The 20024-nt window shown below is 38.9% G+C and overlaps 1 protein-coding gene across 3 annotated transcripts in view; it reads left to right on the forward strand.

Annotated features, from left to right (window-relative positions):
* Nucleotides 1–20024, forward strand: part of PDE7B (phosphodiesterase 7B) — a 182050-nt gene that overhangs the window by 132021 nt on the left and 30005 nt on the right. For all 3 annotated transcript variants that reach the window (XM_037391541.1, XM_037391542.1, XM_037391540.1), the window contains one exon: nt 9243–9326. In XM_037391541.1, coding sequence (XP_037247438.1) covers nt 9243–9326 — 84 coding nt within the window. The remainder of the gene's footprint in view (nt 1–9242; nt 9327–20024) is intronic.

Below are 20024 nucleotides of genomic sequence, written 5' to 3' on the forward strand. Positions count from 1 at the left end.
ATAATAGTGCCATAGCAGAAAATGTGAATGATACCTTGTGGCTCAGATAGCTCATCAATGCAACCCATAAAATACATATACTTGGAAACAATGGCTCTTGAGGAAATTGTAGAATAATAAAAAAAAAAGCTAATTTAAAAGATCACTTAAATATAGGTAGGTGAGAAATGAGGATGCAGAACAGTAAAGCAAACTTGGTTGAATAAATACTCAACAATTACCTGAACTTTCTGTAGAAAATCTATTCTTCAACAGCAAAACCCTCACTGGCAAATGCAAGGAGTCCGGTTGTGTTCTCACAGTGGAAGCAGTTAAAGCATTGATAATGCTAAATGTAGAAATCAGTGTAATAGAATAAGATGTAGATGCTTGAGAGAATTCAGTTTAAAGTTGCAATATGTAGGCAAATGCAAAGGGGTCTCTGAAAGAGCAGCTATATCTAGAATGTTATTACAGTTAAGAAAGTATAATTTATAATTTCAGTAACTTAGGATCTGGGTGTAACTATGTGTGAAGAAAATCCGTATCTTTTGGGCACTGGCAATAGAAGTAGCTTGACCGAATGCACTATGTGTAAAGATCTGAACTCTGTACCTTTTTTTTTTTGCACCATTCTTGGACAAAACACAAATTCTTTGTGTTTTTTGTTTTACATGAAATGGAAGTCATTATATTGAACTGCCTAACCTGCTTTGGAAATTTGTGTATATGGAATTGGAAGCATACAATTCTAGAAGTTTGTTATTAAATACCTGTTTATTTTAATAGTTGGGAGTCTAGCAGAAGACTAGAATCCGAAAAGTACAATTCAAATAACTAATAATGGGGTTTTATTTATGCTGTAATTTTTTTGGGAGAGGGATGGGAGTAGCATGACAGTAAGATATTAGCTTCAAAGTTGCCATGGTAATGCAACCTACTACCTGTTGCTAAGATCATACTGTAGCTGTTATTGCTTTTATTACAGCTCTTAACATTTCGGGATGTATCCTTTAGTTGTTAAGTTGTTATTTTTGGTTCAGTTTCATACGTAATAAAACCAGTAAGTTTTGCCACTTCCCAGCAGGGCTCTAGAAAAATAGCAATGATAGCAATGCAAGAACCTGATTCTGCTAACATAGCTGCCATCCTCTAAAGCAGAGCTGTTTACAAGCTATCTAACCATTTAGGAAGAAAAGAACTATTAAGGTGGTTCAGTGCCCTCTCTATATTAATACCCACTTCCCCTGGAGATTCAGTGACCAATATTTGGAGATGGAAAAGACTAAAGCCCCAACTATCGTGATATAAAAACTTCAAAATACAGATGGGTGGTTCTTAGCACTAGCACTAGAAATGGTAATATCCATTTTACTTAGGATCCTGTCTACTGCAAGTGCAGTTTCCTGATCCAGCAAGGTGCCCAGGGACCTCTTCTACTACCCTGAACCCTGCTGAGCAGCTGAGCAGTATGAGCCCGAAGTCAGCCAAAGTGCTGCCATTCAGGGTCACAGCAGCAGTGAGACTCAAGATGCCATCAGTCATATGCCACTGCTTGTGAGTACTGTAAACTGCAGGCAAGAATGGGAATTATAATTGAATCACTAAAAAAAAAAAAAAAAAAAAAAATTCTCCCAGGCTTTTCTTTTAATCTTTACTAGGGAATTCAGCCCTCTAGGTAGTAGATGGCTAGCTCATTACAATACTGTTCAAACTGAATATTTACCAAAGTCAAGATGGTTGTCTAAACTGTTCCTTTCAGGTATGGAGGTGGTGAGAGATGACTTCAGTCTTCTGCACTTATGCTGTATTTATACAAGTCACCTGCTTTCTCATTGGATTCTTTTTTCTATGATCTGTCTCCTGCTTTTAGTTCATTAACTCTATTCCTTGCTGCTAGATACCAACATTTGTCTGTCTTTTCTTCTGCATATGAAAGCCATTGGCTGAATTTTGCAATATTTGTGCCAGCAAGTTCCTATATCTGAATTTCTCGTGTCTCCAAAATGCTAAGTTTGTATGTGAATAAGCAGACCGTGTAATTTGTGCGTGTTCTCATAGCTCCCTTTCTATCTTTGTCCTGTGGTTTAGCACTTTATGTAAACTTTTGATTTTCTGTCTAGAAAATACTGATAGTTAAGAAAGTACCACACAGTGGTATCAAAGAGCTAATTACTTCTTTTTATAAAGAAGGGTACTCCAATCACTGTTGCATAACAAGTGCTGATTTTTGTTCAGCTGAGCTGTGGGATAATACTACACTGGATGAGCATACGCAGTACATGTTTTGAGGGTGTGCCCACGTGGCTATGAGCTAAAGGTGTATGCATCTGTTATATTTATTACAAAATAAGTAAGAGTCACAGGGGTAATCACAGTGAAAAAACATACTTACTGATAAGAGGTCTGATGTGGTCTTAGCTGTCTGAATAAGATTTTCACAGGCAAGGTCTCGGATTCTTCCCCCGGTATGCTGTGCTCATAATCATGGCGCCTACTTTAGGAACAGAAGCGGTTTAGACTCCATCTGCAAAGTCAAAAGCATGCTCTGAAAGGCAATTCAGTCTCTTCAAGTGTTAGTCACTGGGTGGAGGCACCTATTTCTCTCAGCTGATTTACACCTACAAGTACATGAAATAAATCTGACCTTAAGGCAATAATTAGTAACCCATTATCAAACTCAGAAACAACTGAAAGCATTTCCAGTGCAATATAATATATTGACATTTTGGAAAACTAGCTTCTTTAGCACATGTAGGATTGCCTGTCCTCATCAACTCTGACCATTTTTTCGGTCGGGGGTAGCTACTTAGTTTTGCAGGCTCTGGATTTGCTCATGCAAGAACAAACACGTGTGTGAAGAGGGCAATGTAGGTACTGCTTCAGTATCTGAGTTTCTGATGACTGCTGTTACCTGCTTCTCTGTGGCAGTTTTCTCATCCTCTTGGATTTCAGTTGTCTGCAAGTACATTTTCCAAAGTCTGCATGTTGTAACAGCTTTGCCTCAAGATATTTCAGTTCAAAATCTATACACCAGAGTTACTGATGTGATCTGATATGGTTTAAGGGAAGATTTCAAGAATGCCTGTAAAGTACTCATTTAACTTTATTCTAGGCGTTCATTTCTCAGGATGAACCAGCTGTTAAAGGCATGCCTGTGGGTACTAGGGTCTTCTTCTGGCTGTATATCCAGATAGGCTACGCATCAGTGCAAAAGTGAACTTACCAGGAGACTGTTAGCATTGAGGAGGGGTTTATGAACAGATTGTCAGTTTATGTTTCTTGCATTTTACTGATTGGCACAAGCAGTGGTTATACTAATTAAGAGATTAAGATACAGGAGTTGTATGGATTTTGGTCAGTAAGGGAGGGCAGAAATTCAGTTGGTGGGTACAGTCAGACTGTGCCACTAGTTACAGTCAGGCTGTGCCACTAGTTTATGTTGAGTGTAAGAACCACCGTTCACTCTTAAAATACAGTTGTCTAAGAAAACAGCGGATGAGTGAAATGTTTATCTGCAACTGTTGCTGGTCTGGAGATGGAATTTTGAATAAGTGAAATTCAAGTAATGGAGCAGTTAAAAAAATAAATAAAAATTAATTCATTCATGGGTCAGGACCACTGCAGGGGAAACTAAGTGATTTTCAGTGTAAACAACATACAAAACCAAATTATGGTTTCTACACTATTATTTTATCTCCTTTTTGTAAAAAGGGAGTACCAACAGTTATCTTCCTTTGCATAGCATTCTGAAATGAAACTGTGGAATGCACTGGGTGAAATCACAGCTTATGAGTTCATTAGGACTGTTACCAGAAATTGTAGAACCATGCATTGTGTGGCACAGAAAACCTCATGTTTTGGAACATGTACATGCTTAAAAATTCAGTGCTTACAGATGGATGAGGTGAGGTGGCTGCCCCAGTTTCTCCTGCTGGAAAGGAGTTGTCCTGTCTCTGTAACCTCTTAACATCAGTCTCACCATGTCTGTTCAGAGGAAATGTTCTTGTTCACTGAAGATCTTATGCACATGAGGAAATAAAATGCTTTCTGCAGACAAGAATTTGTGATAACCTTTATAACACTAATACAACAGAATGAAAATAATCCAAATAAGCACAAATCACCATGAACAAGCATTGAATGTCTTCAAATAAAAAATAATCTCAGTAATTCTGCTACTTGTTTTTAAAGATTGCTGCTTCCCTCTTTTAGAAAGCTTTCCACCAAAACCAAAATTATGATTAAAACATCAACAGCTCGTTTTCCTTCATCTCAGAAATCCCAAACCTTTTTATAACTGAAATACTGAAGGAGTCAGGCGCTCCGTGGAGTCCGTGAGAGGCCTTACTACTGCCACTCAGTTTTCCGTGGAAAGTACTCAGCCACTGCAGCATGCATCCTAAAGCAGTCAGCTGCAGAAATAGTTGGATGAAAACTGTAGAGGAGGTTGACTAGAATAAATACTTGTAACCTCTTGTGAATTTGCTGTGGTATTCCTGACTGACCACATGGAGCTGTGTACTAAATAAAATCAGTACTTTGGTGGCTGGTCCCAACTTCTACTGCATGAAGCTGCTCTGTTGTTTTGTCACAGCAATGGCTTTGTTTTCTCTCCTTATTTGTTGGGCTTCCTCAGTGAAACTGAATCCCACATGATTTCAGGCAAGTCTTAGAGAAGCTGTTTTCCTTAGTGCAGATGGCTCTTTCCTCCAGATGTGACAGGCAGCTAAGAGCTGCCTCATTTTTTTCTTAGCCCTTCTGCCTATCTTGAAATCACACTGATGCTGTGGCCACAGTAGTACTGTGGTTCTTGCCCCATATCCAATTTTCCTGTGACTATAAGCTGTTTTGTGTGTCAGGAACAGCATGTGCTTCACAGGCTCCTGTTACCTAATGTAGGGTGCTTTGGTTTGTTTGCTTTGTTTTCTTCTCTGTTTTAATGAGGACAAAATAAAATTCAAGAGCGTGGCGGCTCTGGGAGATGTCCCCGCTGGAAGCTGTCGTGGCAGCTTGGCTCCAGCAAGAGTGCAGCCCTTCGTGTTTGCAGTCACGAACGTTCCAGCCTTGCATCTTCAGCCCAAAGCAGCTAAAGAGAATCTGTACCCTTGCCGTTTCCCTTCACCGTTCTTGTTTCACTTGGGAACACAATGAGCTGTCAAAATTTCCTGCCTTATTTCCACAGAATCCTTCCTTTTGCTCCAAAACAGATTATTTATCTAAAACTGCTAATTGCATAAATTGTTAGAACAATTGTTTAGCTTGATTTTAAGGTGGAGAACAAAGAGATGTAAAGGTCTGGTGAACTGATGAAAGTCAGTCTCAAAGTTCTCTGTCAAAGCAAAAACGAGCATCTGGTGTGTTGCCATGAATGCCTCTTGCCTCTCAGAAATTAAAAATCATGGTATGGTGTACATGTGGTGGGATCCCTATTTTTAGTATCTCTGTTGAGTATACTTAGAGATAATTAAAAGTAATAGCAAAAAATGTAAATGTTTTCCAAATAAGTCAGCCAAGAAAAAATGGAGGAAGGCAGGTGTGGTTGATTTAGCCCTCCACCACTTCCTAACTAATCTTTCTTTAATGATGGAGAAAGAGACTAGGTGGCACCTGGTGAAGTATTTTGAAATAACAGATTCATGAGGTAAAGCTACTTGATAACATCTTTGACTCATCAGAAACTTGCCTTCCCTGAGGGTAAAGTTAATAATCCTCAACTATAAGGATTTTAGCGGCTTTTACCACAGCAGCAGGGATGCAGTTTTATTCTGCATATAGATTCCTATAGTGCTAGAGACAGCCCAGACTTTCTATTTTCTGCAAAAAATGTAAACTGACACAAATAGCCAGTTGGGAACATTAGTAGTTTTCTATGACTTTGAGTCCTCAGCTTTGCTGGTTAAGTAAAACTCATTCACATTTTCTTAGTTTGAAGAACATAGAGCTGGCAGCATGTTCATCGATCATCATACATAGTCCTTCATTGTTTCAGGTCATCTTTCAATGTGTATAAAGTCCATGCTGCTTCAGTTGTTCTTATCTCCTCCCTCAGAATGATGTTGTTCTGATGACCTAAATGGTTCTGTTCCCACTCTGCTGCTTATCAACAGTGGGCATTACTCCAGGGTGATTTTCCTTTATGAAATGGCTCTTCAGTGCCCTGATCATCTTCCTAGAGGTCCTTCTTTCAACTTTTTCCAGGAGGAATTTAGCTTTCTCGGAGACAGTATTTCAGAGGAACTTATACACCAAGTGCTTTGACTAAGAGCATCAATACCTCCATTGCGTTTCCTCTCTTTACTGGAATTACCTTGCCCTGAATAGTGTGCATACATGTCTGAGTTGGCTACTCTTTAGCTCTGTAGGAGACGTCAGCAGCACCATGAGAGGAAGCTGGACCACCAGTAAAATGAAAGGAGAAGCTGCAGGTAGCTGGGCCATAGAGCAGTTGAGGCAGGGGAAGTGACAGTAGCAGTGACGTTTATTTAAAATAGCTGTATATATCTGGTATCTCGCAGCTTTGTGTTATCAAGCCTCACTAGTGTTCTCCTAATTCTGTGTCAGGATCATAAATAAAAAATTTTAAGACCATTCTCAATATGAATCTTCCAAAGATCATGCAGTAATTGTTCCTGAGCAAAAGTTGCCTTTTAGTGCACCTTGTTATCTTATTTTCTTTTCCAACTGCAGTTTTTGTACTCATCTTTTGCCTCCTCTTACATATTTAACAAAGTCCATACAGTTGAAATGCACTACAGTATTGCTTTTTTGCCTTTTGTCTGACTTAGCTATTTAATTCGAGATAATTAAGTATCAAGTTTTATTATTTTTGGTAAGCCCACACTGTTTTCTTCTGTGCTCCAGTTGTCTACCTACCTTTAATGTTCTCCACCTCAAAATCTGGGGACATACTATTAAGATCAGAGTTAGGTATTTTTTTCAAGATGTAACTATGTATGATTTTGTTATTCTCTAGTACTTTGGTACCTCTCTTGATCTGATAGATATGTTATTTCATGTCCAGAAAGAAAATCAGTCTTTCTGGGTTTACAGTATCATGTGTCTTGGAGGTGGTTTTTTTTCAGATTTTTGGAATTTAATTTTTTTTTTCTCCAAAATATCTGTTGTTTTAGTCACAAGTGATATGTTTTATCAGTGTGTTAATGCAAGGGGTGATTTGAAGTTTCCTGTTAATTCATTGGTGCCTACAGAAGTACAAAAGCCTCAATCAAGGCATGCTCTGAATTTACACCCATTCTTAATTTGCCGAGGCTTGTATTAGTGACAGGCTCAAGCCTGTCTGATTTTTGGGGGTTTATATAATGTATACCACATACTTGCCTTTCTCACTCTTTCTGTACAAATCAGCCAATCTGATGGGTCTACCTCTGGCAGAGAGGAAAGCTTGGAAGTCCAGGTGCTGCCTTACAAGCTCTGACGCATGGGTGCTGAGGAATCTTGCTTTGGTGTTTTACAAATGCTCCAGCTCTTTGCTCAGCCCTTCTGCCCTTTAACAGAAGGACTGCAGGGGAAACTAGGTTTATATACCTCCATTGCCACAACTTGCACGTGATTTTAAACTGCCAATGAAGTGCTAATAAATAAACTGCTCATGACCCGTGCTATTATCATACCTTTGAAATGCAACTGCTGAGGAGCAGGCAGAGGTTTGCACCTCCTGGCCCTGCTCTCAGGAGGGGTAAGTAGGGTCAACAACAGCTTGAGTTGTTTTGGGCTGGTTCCTAAGAGCGGGAGCTAAGCTCAGGCAACACATGTTCTGTCTCTGGAAACAAAAAAAGCAAAGCAAAAGTAAGGAAGAGAGAAAATAGATCTAAATTTGTAATCGAAAGTGATTGTGTTTGAAATCTTCATTTGAGTGCGTGCTCCTGTGCCTTTTGTACATCTAAGGACCCCTAGAGGGCACAGAATTTTTTCTCCACTTCCAATATTAAACTTAATAGTTCTACTTGGCCTTCTTCCCTTAAACATAATTGTAAGCATATTTTAATTCAATAGTAGATAGAAAAAAATAACAGTATCTAACTAGGTCCTTTTTTTATGCTGCAAGTTGTTTTGTTTTCTTGTTTTTAAACACAAGCAGTAGAAGCTAGCAGTAGCAGCCAAAATCTTAAATTATTTTTGTTTAGTTTAGTCAGATGGTATATTCATATCCCAGAAGAAGCTTAATTCAAACCCACTAATAATTCATATTTTTATTGCAAACTTTGAGAAGCCTGCAATGTGAACTATCTGAGGGAGTGCAGTGGCTGTGCTTTCAACACTGTGGCCTGTGTTTCTGTGGAGGAGGAATTGGTATTGTGAAGAACTAGAGTACTCTAACCTGAACCTCTAAAATCTCTGAATTTCGTCTTAAGAATTTTTAGTATTTTGGTCTTGTTATTTGCCTATAAAGAAGTGATTACATTACAGTACAAGATACTTAAAGTTATAGAAATGTAAAAATGACATCTGCTTCCAGCTACTTCCTATCTACATGGAGAGAGGTTTCGTAACTCTTACTGATCCTGAGTAGCATTTTTCTCCATAAACCAGTTTTGCCTATTTCATATTATGTGGTAAGTCAGGAGCTAATTGACGGGAATTACACAGTAATACTAATTCTTAGTATTGTGTTGTCACTTTATGATATTTAAATATACATCCTAAAGCTCTGGAGTAATGCTTATCTGAGAACATCAGGTGTCACTTAGATAAAGGAGCTTCAGTGTTTGAGGAGAAGGCTGACATTTTCAAAGAGCAGAAGGTAAAACAACATAAAATCAAACAAACAAACAAAAAAAGCACCTTAAAAAAATCTTCATATTTTATTTGGGCATTTTTTTCATCAACTCATGGTTTTGAGACCAGTCCCACAGCTTTGGAGGTCAGTTGGACTGTATGCCTAATCCAGGGTTGAGGCCCTTGTGTGTGATGCCATGACAGTCAGAATCCAACTGGTCTTATCTGGGCAAAAAAATTAACCTCTGCACTACTCTTGAAGCAGTGAGAGTTGACTGACTGGGCAAGAAGCTGTTCAATAGGATAAACATGAGGGGGGTTTGTGCCTTTGTTCCGATAAGGGGATCGGTTGTACTGCTTCACCCAGATACCCAGGGATGTCATGGGAGACGATTATTTAGACCTTCATTTTCCCACCAGAGGAGCGTAACGTCATCACTTGGAATAGAAAATAGATCTAGATCTAAACAGCAGAGAAAGGCAGCTGCCCCTTCTAACATCTCTGGGGATTTTGTGTTTTGCAGGAGATGCACGGGTGAGAGGTCAGACAGGGATTCTCTCCGAGCGCCGCGGCTCCTACCCATTTATAGACTTCCGTCTTCTTAACAGTAAGTGCAACCCTTCCTTCAGGTCTGTATTTAAAAAAATACATAAGTAAAAATCTGTATTGAAAGTACACAAACCAAAGTATCTTGTTTCATGCATATCTGTAGTTCAGCTGTCTTCACACAGTCGGCATTAATAATTCTATTATTCCTACCCAGTGTTTGACTGTGAAACATTTTGATTGTAATGAATACTGTTCATAATGCTGAGACTGTCAAGTAAATACAGTAGTGCCATGGTGTGTGCTGGTGGGAACAGGGGGTGCTTCAGAATTAAAAAGATAAACCTCTGTGTCCCTTAGCCTCTTAGCCAACAGTTGGAACAGATTTATGTGAGTCTGTTATCCGGTCATATAGAATTGGCACAGGAGGGGAGCATGTGACAGCACTGACCAGTGGTTTACAATAACATTAATTTTTCCAACAATTAGAACCCAATCCAAAGCCCCATGGAGTCTTCTCATTGACGTCAATGGATTTTGGGTCAGGCCAGCAGTGAACATCTGTTAAAAATAATCTTAACCTCATTTTCATTGAAGTTATTTTGCCACTGTTATGAATAAAGGAGGGCAAATCTAAAAGAAAAAAAAATCTAGATCCTGTTGGGTTTTTTTCAGTTGATGGATTCTCTATACTGATGCAGACCCATTTAGCCAGTGTGTAAAAAATAAAATAAAAAAACAGAAAACACTTAGTTTTGGGCCCTGTAGCATTCAGTCTGGATGCCGTGTTAACTCCAGTGTTCCAACACAGGCAGATCTCAGTGTGTCCTTGTGTACTGTGCAGACCACTCCACGTAACTTTTGAAACAAAAGTTACTCAAGGACTTACATCAGAACAGACTGAAACTCTTAACAGTTTGTTTAGTGATGATGCTTTCAAGCTTCTAGCAATTATGCTTGTCATTAAAAAGCAATTACCAAACCAAATTTTTACATCTCCTTTTTGTAACTGCTTGCCTGAGTGCATTGGGAAGGGAGGTATCTGGCAGGGATAGGGGGAAGAAGCTCAGCTGCAAAGGGTGAGGTCTGGCTGGGAGTCAGGAGAAAAGATGGGCTGATAGGAAGGGGGGGGGGGGACTTGGGCTCTGAGCAGTTGCATTCGCACCAGCTGGCAAAGTTACTGCTGCCTGGCAAAGTGCTTGCTTTCAGTCTTGCTAATAAAAGGTATTTTCTCGGTCATAAGCCCGTCAGAGTGTTCGCTATGGCTGAGGTAAAAAGACATAAGAGGTAAAATGGGTCCAACATTTTTCCCAGGACAAAGGGAATAATGTACTGGTTGAGCAGAGTTCTAAGGATAGTTTAGGCCTGGCTTGCCAATGAAAAATGTGAAGGAAAACCTGTTTTAGGCTAGCTGGAAATAGTACTGTGATGATGCCTTTATAAAGACTGAGAGAAAATAAAACACTTCATTCATGAAGTAGAAGTAAATTTATATTCACATTCAAGTTCAACTAAATTAATTTTTGAATACATACACGTTATTTAAAATTCTCGTCACATGTTCTTCCTTCTCCCTGGTTAAAGAAACCAAAACCTTTTCAGCTCTTTTTTCTGGTGATAGGGCTTTCACTTTTATGCCCCATGGATGAATCCTGCCATTCTTCAGATTCTGCCAGCTTCTGGGAAGTGCTGGTGCTGTCCACGGGCTGTCTAGGGAGAGATCCATGGCAAGTGATGTACCGGTGAATACTCAGTCTTTGATCATACAAGGAACAGGGCACTCCACATAACCCCTCTTCTGTAACTGCTGAACTTAAATGTGATGATGCCTCCCTGCATGCACCTCTGGTAGCATGGAGGTGGGGCACCTCGCGTCGTATGTTCCTGGGCTTTCTGTCCCAGGGACCTCTGACTTTTCTTTCTTTTTACTACTCTTCTGTAATCTGAAAGAAGTCATTACAGCTGATCGTGATCTCTGTGTGAGGAGAAGCAGGGATGCTGATTTTGGATTTCCCATTATTTTCAGGTTTTATGTATTTATTTATTGTTTTCTATCTAGGGAGTGGTGTTGGCTTAATTTTTCAGTGCAAAATGAAGTGAGATTTCTGGGCGTTTGACTACTAATTTTGTAGATGGCAAGTGCACTAGGCCTGGCTCACTCAATGATTTACAGATAAATGAAGATGCTCAGTGTGAAAGCATGCAGGCATGTTTTGCCAGGAAGTAAACAGATTTCTATATTATTTGTTCATAGACATCTAGCTGTTAAATCCATTTCTGCTGTGCATACCATATAAGCAGGAAAAACATGGTGCTGCACATCCTGTCAAAAACAAACATATATATATATATATAAATGTCATCACTGCACACCTTTTGAGAAGTACCTAAGTAATACTTGCAGTAAAATTTTGGCACCATGTTACATTTGTTTGGTGGCAATGACTGACAGGCAACAGCTGTATACTGAAAGCTGTTACAGTAAGGGAGGGATGAGGCAGAGAAAATTTTATGGTGAAATATCCTCAGAAGTTCTAAAGAAGCGCAGCATAAACATTACTCCAGCTTCCTAGTAATTCAGACAAACTGAGCTTAAGTAGTGATAGTTCCCTCGACCATATGAAATATTATTCCAAAGAACAGTACCACCCTTATTTTAAAGTAAGGGTAAACACTGAAGCTCATTCTTGAACAGAGTTGACATTCATTTTGAAAATTGACATTTAAAAAAATAATCAGGGCATTGCTATTTAATGTCAGACTAAAGGTTACTTAAATGTAATTTTTTTAAACATACTTACAGATTCAGTCAAATTGGTGTATTTTTTCTTACTACGGTTATTAAGGGTTAACACCAAGTAGACTGTATCTTTTGGGTTTTTTTTCTCTGGAGTGCTGCAGTGAAGCTGCTGTGTAGCTTAAGACACCGTTAAGTCTTTTCGGATAGGAAAACTTCCTGTGGTCTGAAAATGGGATCTTCTGTAGACCTAATCAAATCCAATTGGATTAATGTTGGCTTCTTGCTGTTTGAGCTAACGTCTGCGATGCCATCTACACATTCCTCCAGTTCCTCTCTGCAATATACAGAAAGTTAGTGAGTGTTATTTCACCTTGTCAGTGCCAGGCTGTCAGGACCGTGAGGATTTTACAGGATTCTGTCTGGAGGAGGTGCAAGGCTTTACCCTGTCTTTTCTCTGCCTAGTTGCAAACTTTCCTTGAGACATAGTTGTACTGGTGGGTTTTGGGACTGTTAAGATGACTCTGCAATGCAAAACTGAATGTAAAATATCCCTGGGTCACGAAGAACTCCTTGGTTCTGCATTGCAAAGTTCCTATGTTTGCCTCAGCCTCTTGAGTCAGTCCCTGCAACTTGTGGAGATGTGCATGACCAATGAGATACTCATTTGTGTTGATGGTACAAAGCCATAAGCTTGAGGGGAAGCTGCAGCAGCCAATGCTTATTAGCCAGCCCGGTGTGGAGACCCCTGGGAGGCAAGCAGGTGATCCCTTTTTGCATCCTGCTGTAATAAGACAAGTGGACCACCTGCTCCTGATGGCTGCAGATATATCACAGAAAAAAACCAGCTTCACATGGCAGACCTGAGGCTCCATATGCACTATGGTGCTTATGAACAAATATTCAGACTTTACAAACTAAAAGATACAAGTTTTGCACAGCCCTGTAGGTTTATAGGACAATGGGGAGAGGGTTTTCTCTTCATGCAAATAAGGCATTCGTTAACATGGGAGCGGCAGAAGGAAAAAAGACTTGGCATTAGAAACCTATTTTCCAGAAAGACTAATGGGATGGAATAGGCAAATGTTAGGTGCTGTCAAGCAGCTCAATACAATGTATAAATGATGTAAGATGATTCCAAACAAAACTTCACAAATTCTAGGACAGTTTGACTCTGAATTTGGTAGCTCCAGCTTGTAACTGAACCTAACACAGGTTGAAAGTAATGATGGCAGTTTATTGGCACTTCGTAATTTCTGTGAATTTAAATGAACCTTTTTTGTGTTCACAGGACAGAAAAGGAGTTAAACTGGATACTTGCAGGGTAATAATTTAGAATTTGAAACACTTCTGCAGTGAAAATTAACTCGATTCAATTTTCCTTTGAGCAAAGCATAGTTTGGGTTTGAGAAATAAAGGACCGCAGGGTAAGGCAGCAACAATTTAGTTCTCTGATTGACAAAGTTGCTCAGTGAGTCGTTGAACCAGATCCTGCCAGTGACTGATATGCATTCATTAAAACCGATATCATTATCTCATGATAAGTTGTGCTGGTGAGTGTGGTGCTACATATTTCTTCATTGCATTAACCAGAAGTCTGAGGGAATTCCTTGTGATAAATCTAGAATTGTAGGTAAGCGTGCAGCAGTAACCACAGAAGACCTCACCCTGCTCCAGTTATTGCCAGGTGAAATTCAGTAGAGTAACAAAATAATATCGTTTACATCTGAGGTGAGTAAGTTTTTATTTACAAATTTGCCTGTCAAACTTTAAGTTAGAAGACAAGGAGATTCTTAAGACTCAAACAGTGGTTCTCCAGTTCTCATTTGTTTATGCTAAGCTTTTCTCTGGATTGAATTTTTGCTTGCAAATGGAAAAATTATTAACTTCTAATTGACTATATTTAAATATGTCTGTCATGGAGTTACAGAATTAAAATTGTTTCTGCTTGCATTTTTAACTTTTCCTGAAAATTTCTTCATTAGGGGCGCTTTTTTTTAGTCACAGTTTCAGTCATACCATTGATTTGGTTATCTTGCACCCACTTCTTTTCAGTAAGCCATCCACAGTATCCCAGTGTCTGATAGAATTCAATTCTTTATATATTGATCTAGGAAGGATGACAAAGGAAGTGAAAGGATGTAGTAAGTGACCTGCAAAGTGGAGTCTCTGTACTAAACCGATGTTGCCCACATAGATTTCTGTTTCCTTACACCTTGTGCAACAGGAACATGGAGTGGGGCCTGAGAATATCTAAAAGGTCAGAACGTGTCTGTAGATACTTTGAAGGTATATCTGTATATTACCTAGGATCTTGGCATTGTCATGCAGGCAGAAGTTGAGTCTCCCCACCTGCTTTAAGCTTAGCTTAGCAAATTAAGTTAGTATAGATGATACACTTTTAGACCAGATGGTGATAAACAGTGATATTAGGTACCATTCAATTTCTTGTCCTTGATTTGCTGTCTGATTTGAGTCAAGCAAAATACTCTGGTTTTCAGTTTGATTACAAATAAAATGATTCTTTGCAGGCATGTGATGAATTAGGTACTACAGAAATGACAAGTGTTGTCAGGGTTAGTAAGGGAAGATACAAATTCAAGAAAGTCTCCATCTTGAGGAACCAGAGTCTGTGGATGTTTGAATCTGTGGTTTCTGCCTGTCTACAGAAGGGTCTGTTTGCAAAATTTACATTCATTTTTGGTTTTGGATTTTGAACACTCCAGGGTTTTCAGGTAGGGCCCATCTCCAGGGAAAATAAAACTCAACCACAGCCACCAACCCAAAACTAAACCATAAAGTAACCCGAACCCAAATGAGTGAGGTTAAAAAGAGTTTGGTTAACTGTCTTGTTTTGTTGCCTGTGGCTAGAAAAAGAAGTGGGAGTGAGAGATGCCTTTTTAGATATTTCTGACCCAGGTTAAATTAGGACACCAAAAGCCTTGTGAGGAAGTTTCAAGGGCTGACTGGATTATTCGGATCCCAACCCAGCCCATGGAGATGAGTCCAAAGCACCAGATGGTTATAAAATTAGAAAGGGAGAGATCTTATGAGGTCTGCATCACTTCTAGATAATACTTGCCTTAGTTCCTTATGGATAAGCATGTCCAAAAGATATTAATCAACATCCCGAAGGCACATGGGCTTCTTAATATGGTTAGTTTATGTCTGGTTTCAATGGGAAGAACATTTCCAGAACTGAAGTCAGCCTGTGGCTTTGCTTTCAGTTACCTATTTGAGGAAAATGAATTGGGATTCTCCTAATAATGTTTCAGCACAAAGATTGTTCTGTTTTCTAGTAATACTTCACTATATTCAAGAATTCTTCCTGTCATTAGAAGTCAGTCTTGTTCCCCCTTTTCATCAACTAGCAGCAAGTTTTTTTTGGTTAGGGGTGGTGTTTGCATTTTTAAGTGTTTGTAAGAGTTATCTGCAGAATTGAATAACAAGATAGATTGAAAAGTATATTCTGCTTGCTGCCATTCATGCTGCTTGTTTAGCTCTTGCACTACATTTGTAGAAAATGTGAGCCAGAATGTAAAACTGATTGATGCACGTGCACTCACGCTAACAAAATGCAGTAGTTTGGGTTATGGATGCTTCAGGAGAACTCATGAGAGCAAATGGAGCAAACAAGAAACTAGATGTGCTTCACACACGAAGTCTTAGTAAACACTGACCTGAGTATACAGGCAGGTTTGCAACTTACTTTTTTAATACAGATTTGGGATTCACTTCAACTGAGAATGTCGCTTTAAAAGTTTCCAAATGTTGCGTGACCCATTTTGCCACCCCACCTTCTTTTCTCTGATTAGAAAAGGGAAAGGGTGTACTGAAGATAACAGAGGATACTTTCCAAATGACCAGAGGAAAAGAAAGAACAAGGAGAAGGGATCATTAAGATGATAAATGAAAGTTGGCTTTGCTGTTATTACAGGTTATGTTGCTTTTTCTCAGGGGGAGTGAAGGAGGAGGGGATGTACCATTTCCTGTTGGAGAAACTATAATCAGCTATAGAACATTTGCAGTTTTAGGAAAAAAAAGGTCCTGACTGTGCTACTGTACGAAGGTTGAAGTGGCAAAGTGAAGGTTCATATTGAAATGATAACAACTTTGTGATGAAACAGAACACAACATGCCATTTCCTAAGAACTTGTAGGAGGTTTAATAAAAGGTGACAAGATGTTTGTTTGCATAAAGATGATTGATGACCCCAATAAAGGCTGTAAATTGTGAAGAGAAACACATCTAAATTAATCTTAAATTTGGATTTAATCTTTTCCTCTTCCTGTTGTTACAGCTAATATTCTGTTACCTAACTGGTCTTTGAAACCCTAGTTTCTTCACACTTGGTGTAATGGGATAATTTGGTATATAAGTGGGATAATCTGCATACTTCTTAAGTTCTGTAGTCTCTTTCAAGCAGTGTCAAAAGGAATATATTTTGGGATGGGGGTAAGGGGATGACTAGGGTTCTCCAAGATGCCAACAATTGCGGAGGAGTTTAAGGTTTGGAAACTCAGCTGTAAGAGGACACCATCACCTCAAGTGATGTTCAAAGAGGAAACCCCACAGCAAGGTGACCTAGAAAGTTGTTGTCCCAGAAGCTCTCGCATTTCATTAACTACATTAGCCAAAGAAGCACACAAGTACCTCTTCTGTAAACAAGACTCTGCATGGATTTTTTGCACTTGTGCAGGTGGTTGAAGAATAGAATCTTGGCTGAAAGTGGAAAATTTTAAAGGATCTTTTGTTTTGCTTCTAATTTTCTGTTTTTCTCTGATGTGTTCAAAGTCTCCCTCTCTTTCTCACAGCCTCTTCCTAATTGAAAAAAATGTTTACCCATTTAAAGAAAAATAATACAGTTGAAACCCATATGAACTATGGCACCTAACAGAAATCACTTGACCTCTAAAACTGAATTTTATCAAAAGTCAAGGAACAAAGAATTTTTTAGACATTAGAGAAGCAAGTAGAAACAAAACGTTTATAAGAAACTTTTTGGATTCCCATATAGTTTGAGGAAGTCTCATGAGGATTTCTACATTTACAAGATTTCAGTACAATACTTGTTTATCTGTAGATATGATACAGTGCAAGGTGTTCATCTCCCTCTTCTTAATTGCAGTGACCAGTGTACATTCAGATGATAAAATTGACACAATCTCAGGATTTTTGAATCAAACCTGTTTGTCAGTTTCTCACACCAGCCACAGACGATTGAGAATTAAAACTGGGATATTCATCTGAGCTTCTTGGTCCTTCTAGACTGAAAGCTTTCAATTGACAATCTTTTTACATAGGTTTCTGGTGCTTGGTATGTTTTCTCAGGCCTTTCTTCAAAACTGCAGTGTTTCCTTTTTGAAGGGTTTTTGGACTGCAAGGTAAGGGTGCAGAATCACCTCCCTCAACCTGCTGGCCATGCTTTTTGTGATGCTGCTAGACAGTGCAGAGAGAAGAGGTTATCTGTTTTTTCTAGTTTACCAGTGCCTTCTCCAAAATTAAAATTTGAAATATTGTTTGGAATTAATTTTTAGATTACCTGGTCTAGTTCAGCTATCCCTACTCATGCTGCTGTTGTCTTTTGGATAACATGATAAATCCATAATGGAAGAAGAGATTAAGAAGGCACAGTATTTTTTTTTCTATCATTGGTGCTATGCACTCTTCTTTATAAGAAAAACTTAGCAACCAAGTCATGCAATGAGTATGGTAAACAAGACTTCAGTAAAGGTTATCTAAAGGCCTGGCATAATTTGACACACAAAAAGATGTACAAACACCAATTATTCCTCATAAATCAGTTACATATCTCTTTGGCTCTCCAATAAAAGCATTCTAATCAGCTGTTAAGCTACGAACCAGAGCAGGAAATTGCCTCCATAGCATACAGGACCAGAGCCAAATCATTTCCAAGAGTCCTTGCTGTTTGCAAACTGTCTGGACAATAAATTGCAGGTCTGATCCTCTCACCTTATCTTCCAGATATTCCAGCACTTTTGTACCAATCCTGCCTGACTCTTCAGGCATACAGTTGGAGAGTGGTGGCTGATACAGAATGTCTTTGCATCGTCAGAAGAGGGAAATGGGTATTATAAATTCTATGAGTCAAAGGCAGGTGCTTGAGGACCTGATTTATTCTGCATCCTTTTGGAAAGAAAAGGAAGAATGTCTTCTGCTTCTGAATCAGTTGGCTTTTGAAAATTAAACCTTTTGTTATCCGGTCATGCTGCTGGGTGACCTGTTTTTATTGTATGCTAAGGTGCAATAAAATAAAAAAATGCAATACTGTGAAGAAAAACTCAGAGGCCTTATTTGAATGCATAACCAAGTTTGCTTACTTCGAAAGAACAACAACAATGCAATGAATGTCTGGTGCAGAGTTAAGTACATCTTTGTCCAAATTTGATTTATGTGATCGTTTCTGGATGTTAACTCAACCATTGTTAACATAACCTCCATCATTTTTATATTCACACTGCCTGTGGGCACACACTAGTGCAGCAATGTGAAGGAAATCTAAAAGAAAACTGGAAGCAGTTCCTAGTGCAGGAAACCTCTTTCCCTGAAATAACAGAGGTTGGGGTGTAGTGAGCCGTAGCGCACATTAAGGTGAGCAGATCTGTGTAACTGGAGTGACTTTGTTTGGAGAGAGAAGGCAACCATTGATTCCTGTGGCTTATTAACCTCTTGAGGGCCATGTGCAGTATCCAGACATCATCCCTGATCTGATAGTGTGTATATGTGAAGTGGCTATCAAATTACCTAAAGAAAAATACAACCATTTTTGCTGCCTGCTAAAACACATCAAGAGACAGATATGCTGTGAGCTCAGGTCACTTGTGTTTTTGAATGTAAAAGTTACACTTTGTGAGGAATGCTTATATGGATGCTTCTGTAAATGTGTATGTAATTAATACAGCATGTCTGTGTAATCCATATGATAACTTTGTTCAGAATACAAGGAAGGATTCCCCCAACTGCTGTGCTAGGCAGGAATTCCACAGGATATGAGAATGGGCATTTTTTAAGAGATATAGATGATACTTTTTTAAGGTAAACAAAACATTCAGAAGTTGCCACAATGATTAAAGATAAACACAGATCTCAAAGGAAGTTTTAGGGGGATAAATAAAATATGTTCTTGCTTGTCTTCAATGCTCATTTCAAAATTGCACAGTTACTAAAACCTTCCCATGTGAGCCTTGCAGCTTGTGTTCTTTAACTAGATAATACAGTGTATGGTTTAGTACTCATAGTTCCACAGTTGAAGTTCAGATTTATCTGCAGTGATGTTTTTGATTCATTTACTGGTAATTCAATTTAACCTAATTAGAAATAGCTATCAATAACTTTATGTTTCAAAGTCACTGTATGACTTCCATCAAGTGTCATCATTGAAATTCTGCATTTCCAATCTAAATTGAAATTTACAGTTGTTAGTAAGGAAGTGGCATGTTCAGCGCATTGCTGTAAGTCATTCACATAAACCCTTAATCTCATCTTAAAACTGCATCTTGATTTTGTGTCAGCTGGTGGATCCCATGTGTGAGGAGTGGCACTTCATTGTTGGGAGAGTCAGGTGCGACTGCTGAACTGACAGAATTCAAGCTTTCACTCTCAGCTGCTTCACCTCTTTAGTCGTCTTTTTTCTCTCAACTTCATATGGCTGCGCTTTTCTTTTTCGTTTTGCACTGGTCTTGGGAAGGGAAAGAGAAACTGCTGATGAGATTATAATAGTTTGGGGGGTGTTGTGCTCAGAGAGGGACAGAGTCTTAGTCCAATTTTATGCAAGACACCATCACAATGAGGTACATTATTGCGGATGTCATAGTAATCTGTTACGGGTCATAGCCATCGTCTGACAAGTTCTGTGGTTCATAGACAAAGCAATTATTACTGAAATGACCCAAAGGATGTGATTGTAACAGGATATCCTTTAAGCCAACATCCAGAGTTTGCATGTTGATAGCCTGCAGCGCGGGATTTGGGCTGTTCTGTCAGAGCCCCATTTTAAAAATA

The sequence above is a fragment of the Falco rusticolus genome, chromosome 6 (assembly GCF_015220075.1).
Source record: "Falco rusticolus isolate bFalRus1 chromosome 6, bFalRus1.pri, whole genome shotgun sequence".
Taxonomy (NCBI): domain Eukaryota; kingdom Metazoa; phylum Chordata; class Aves; order Falconiformes; family Falconidae; genus Falco; species Falco rusticolus.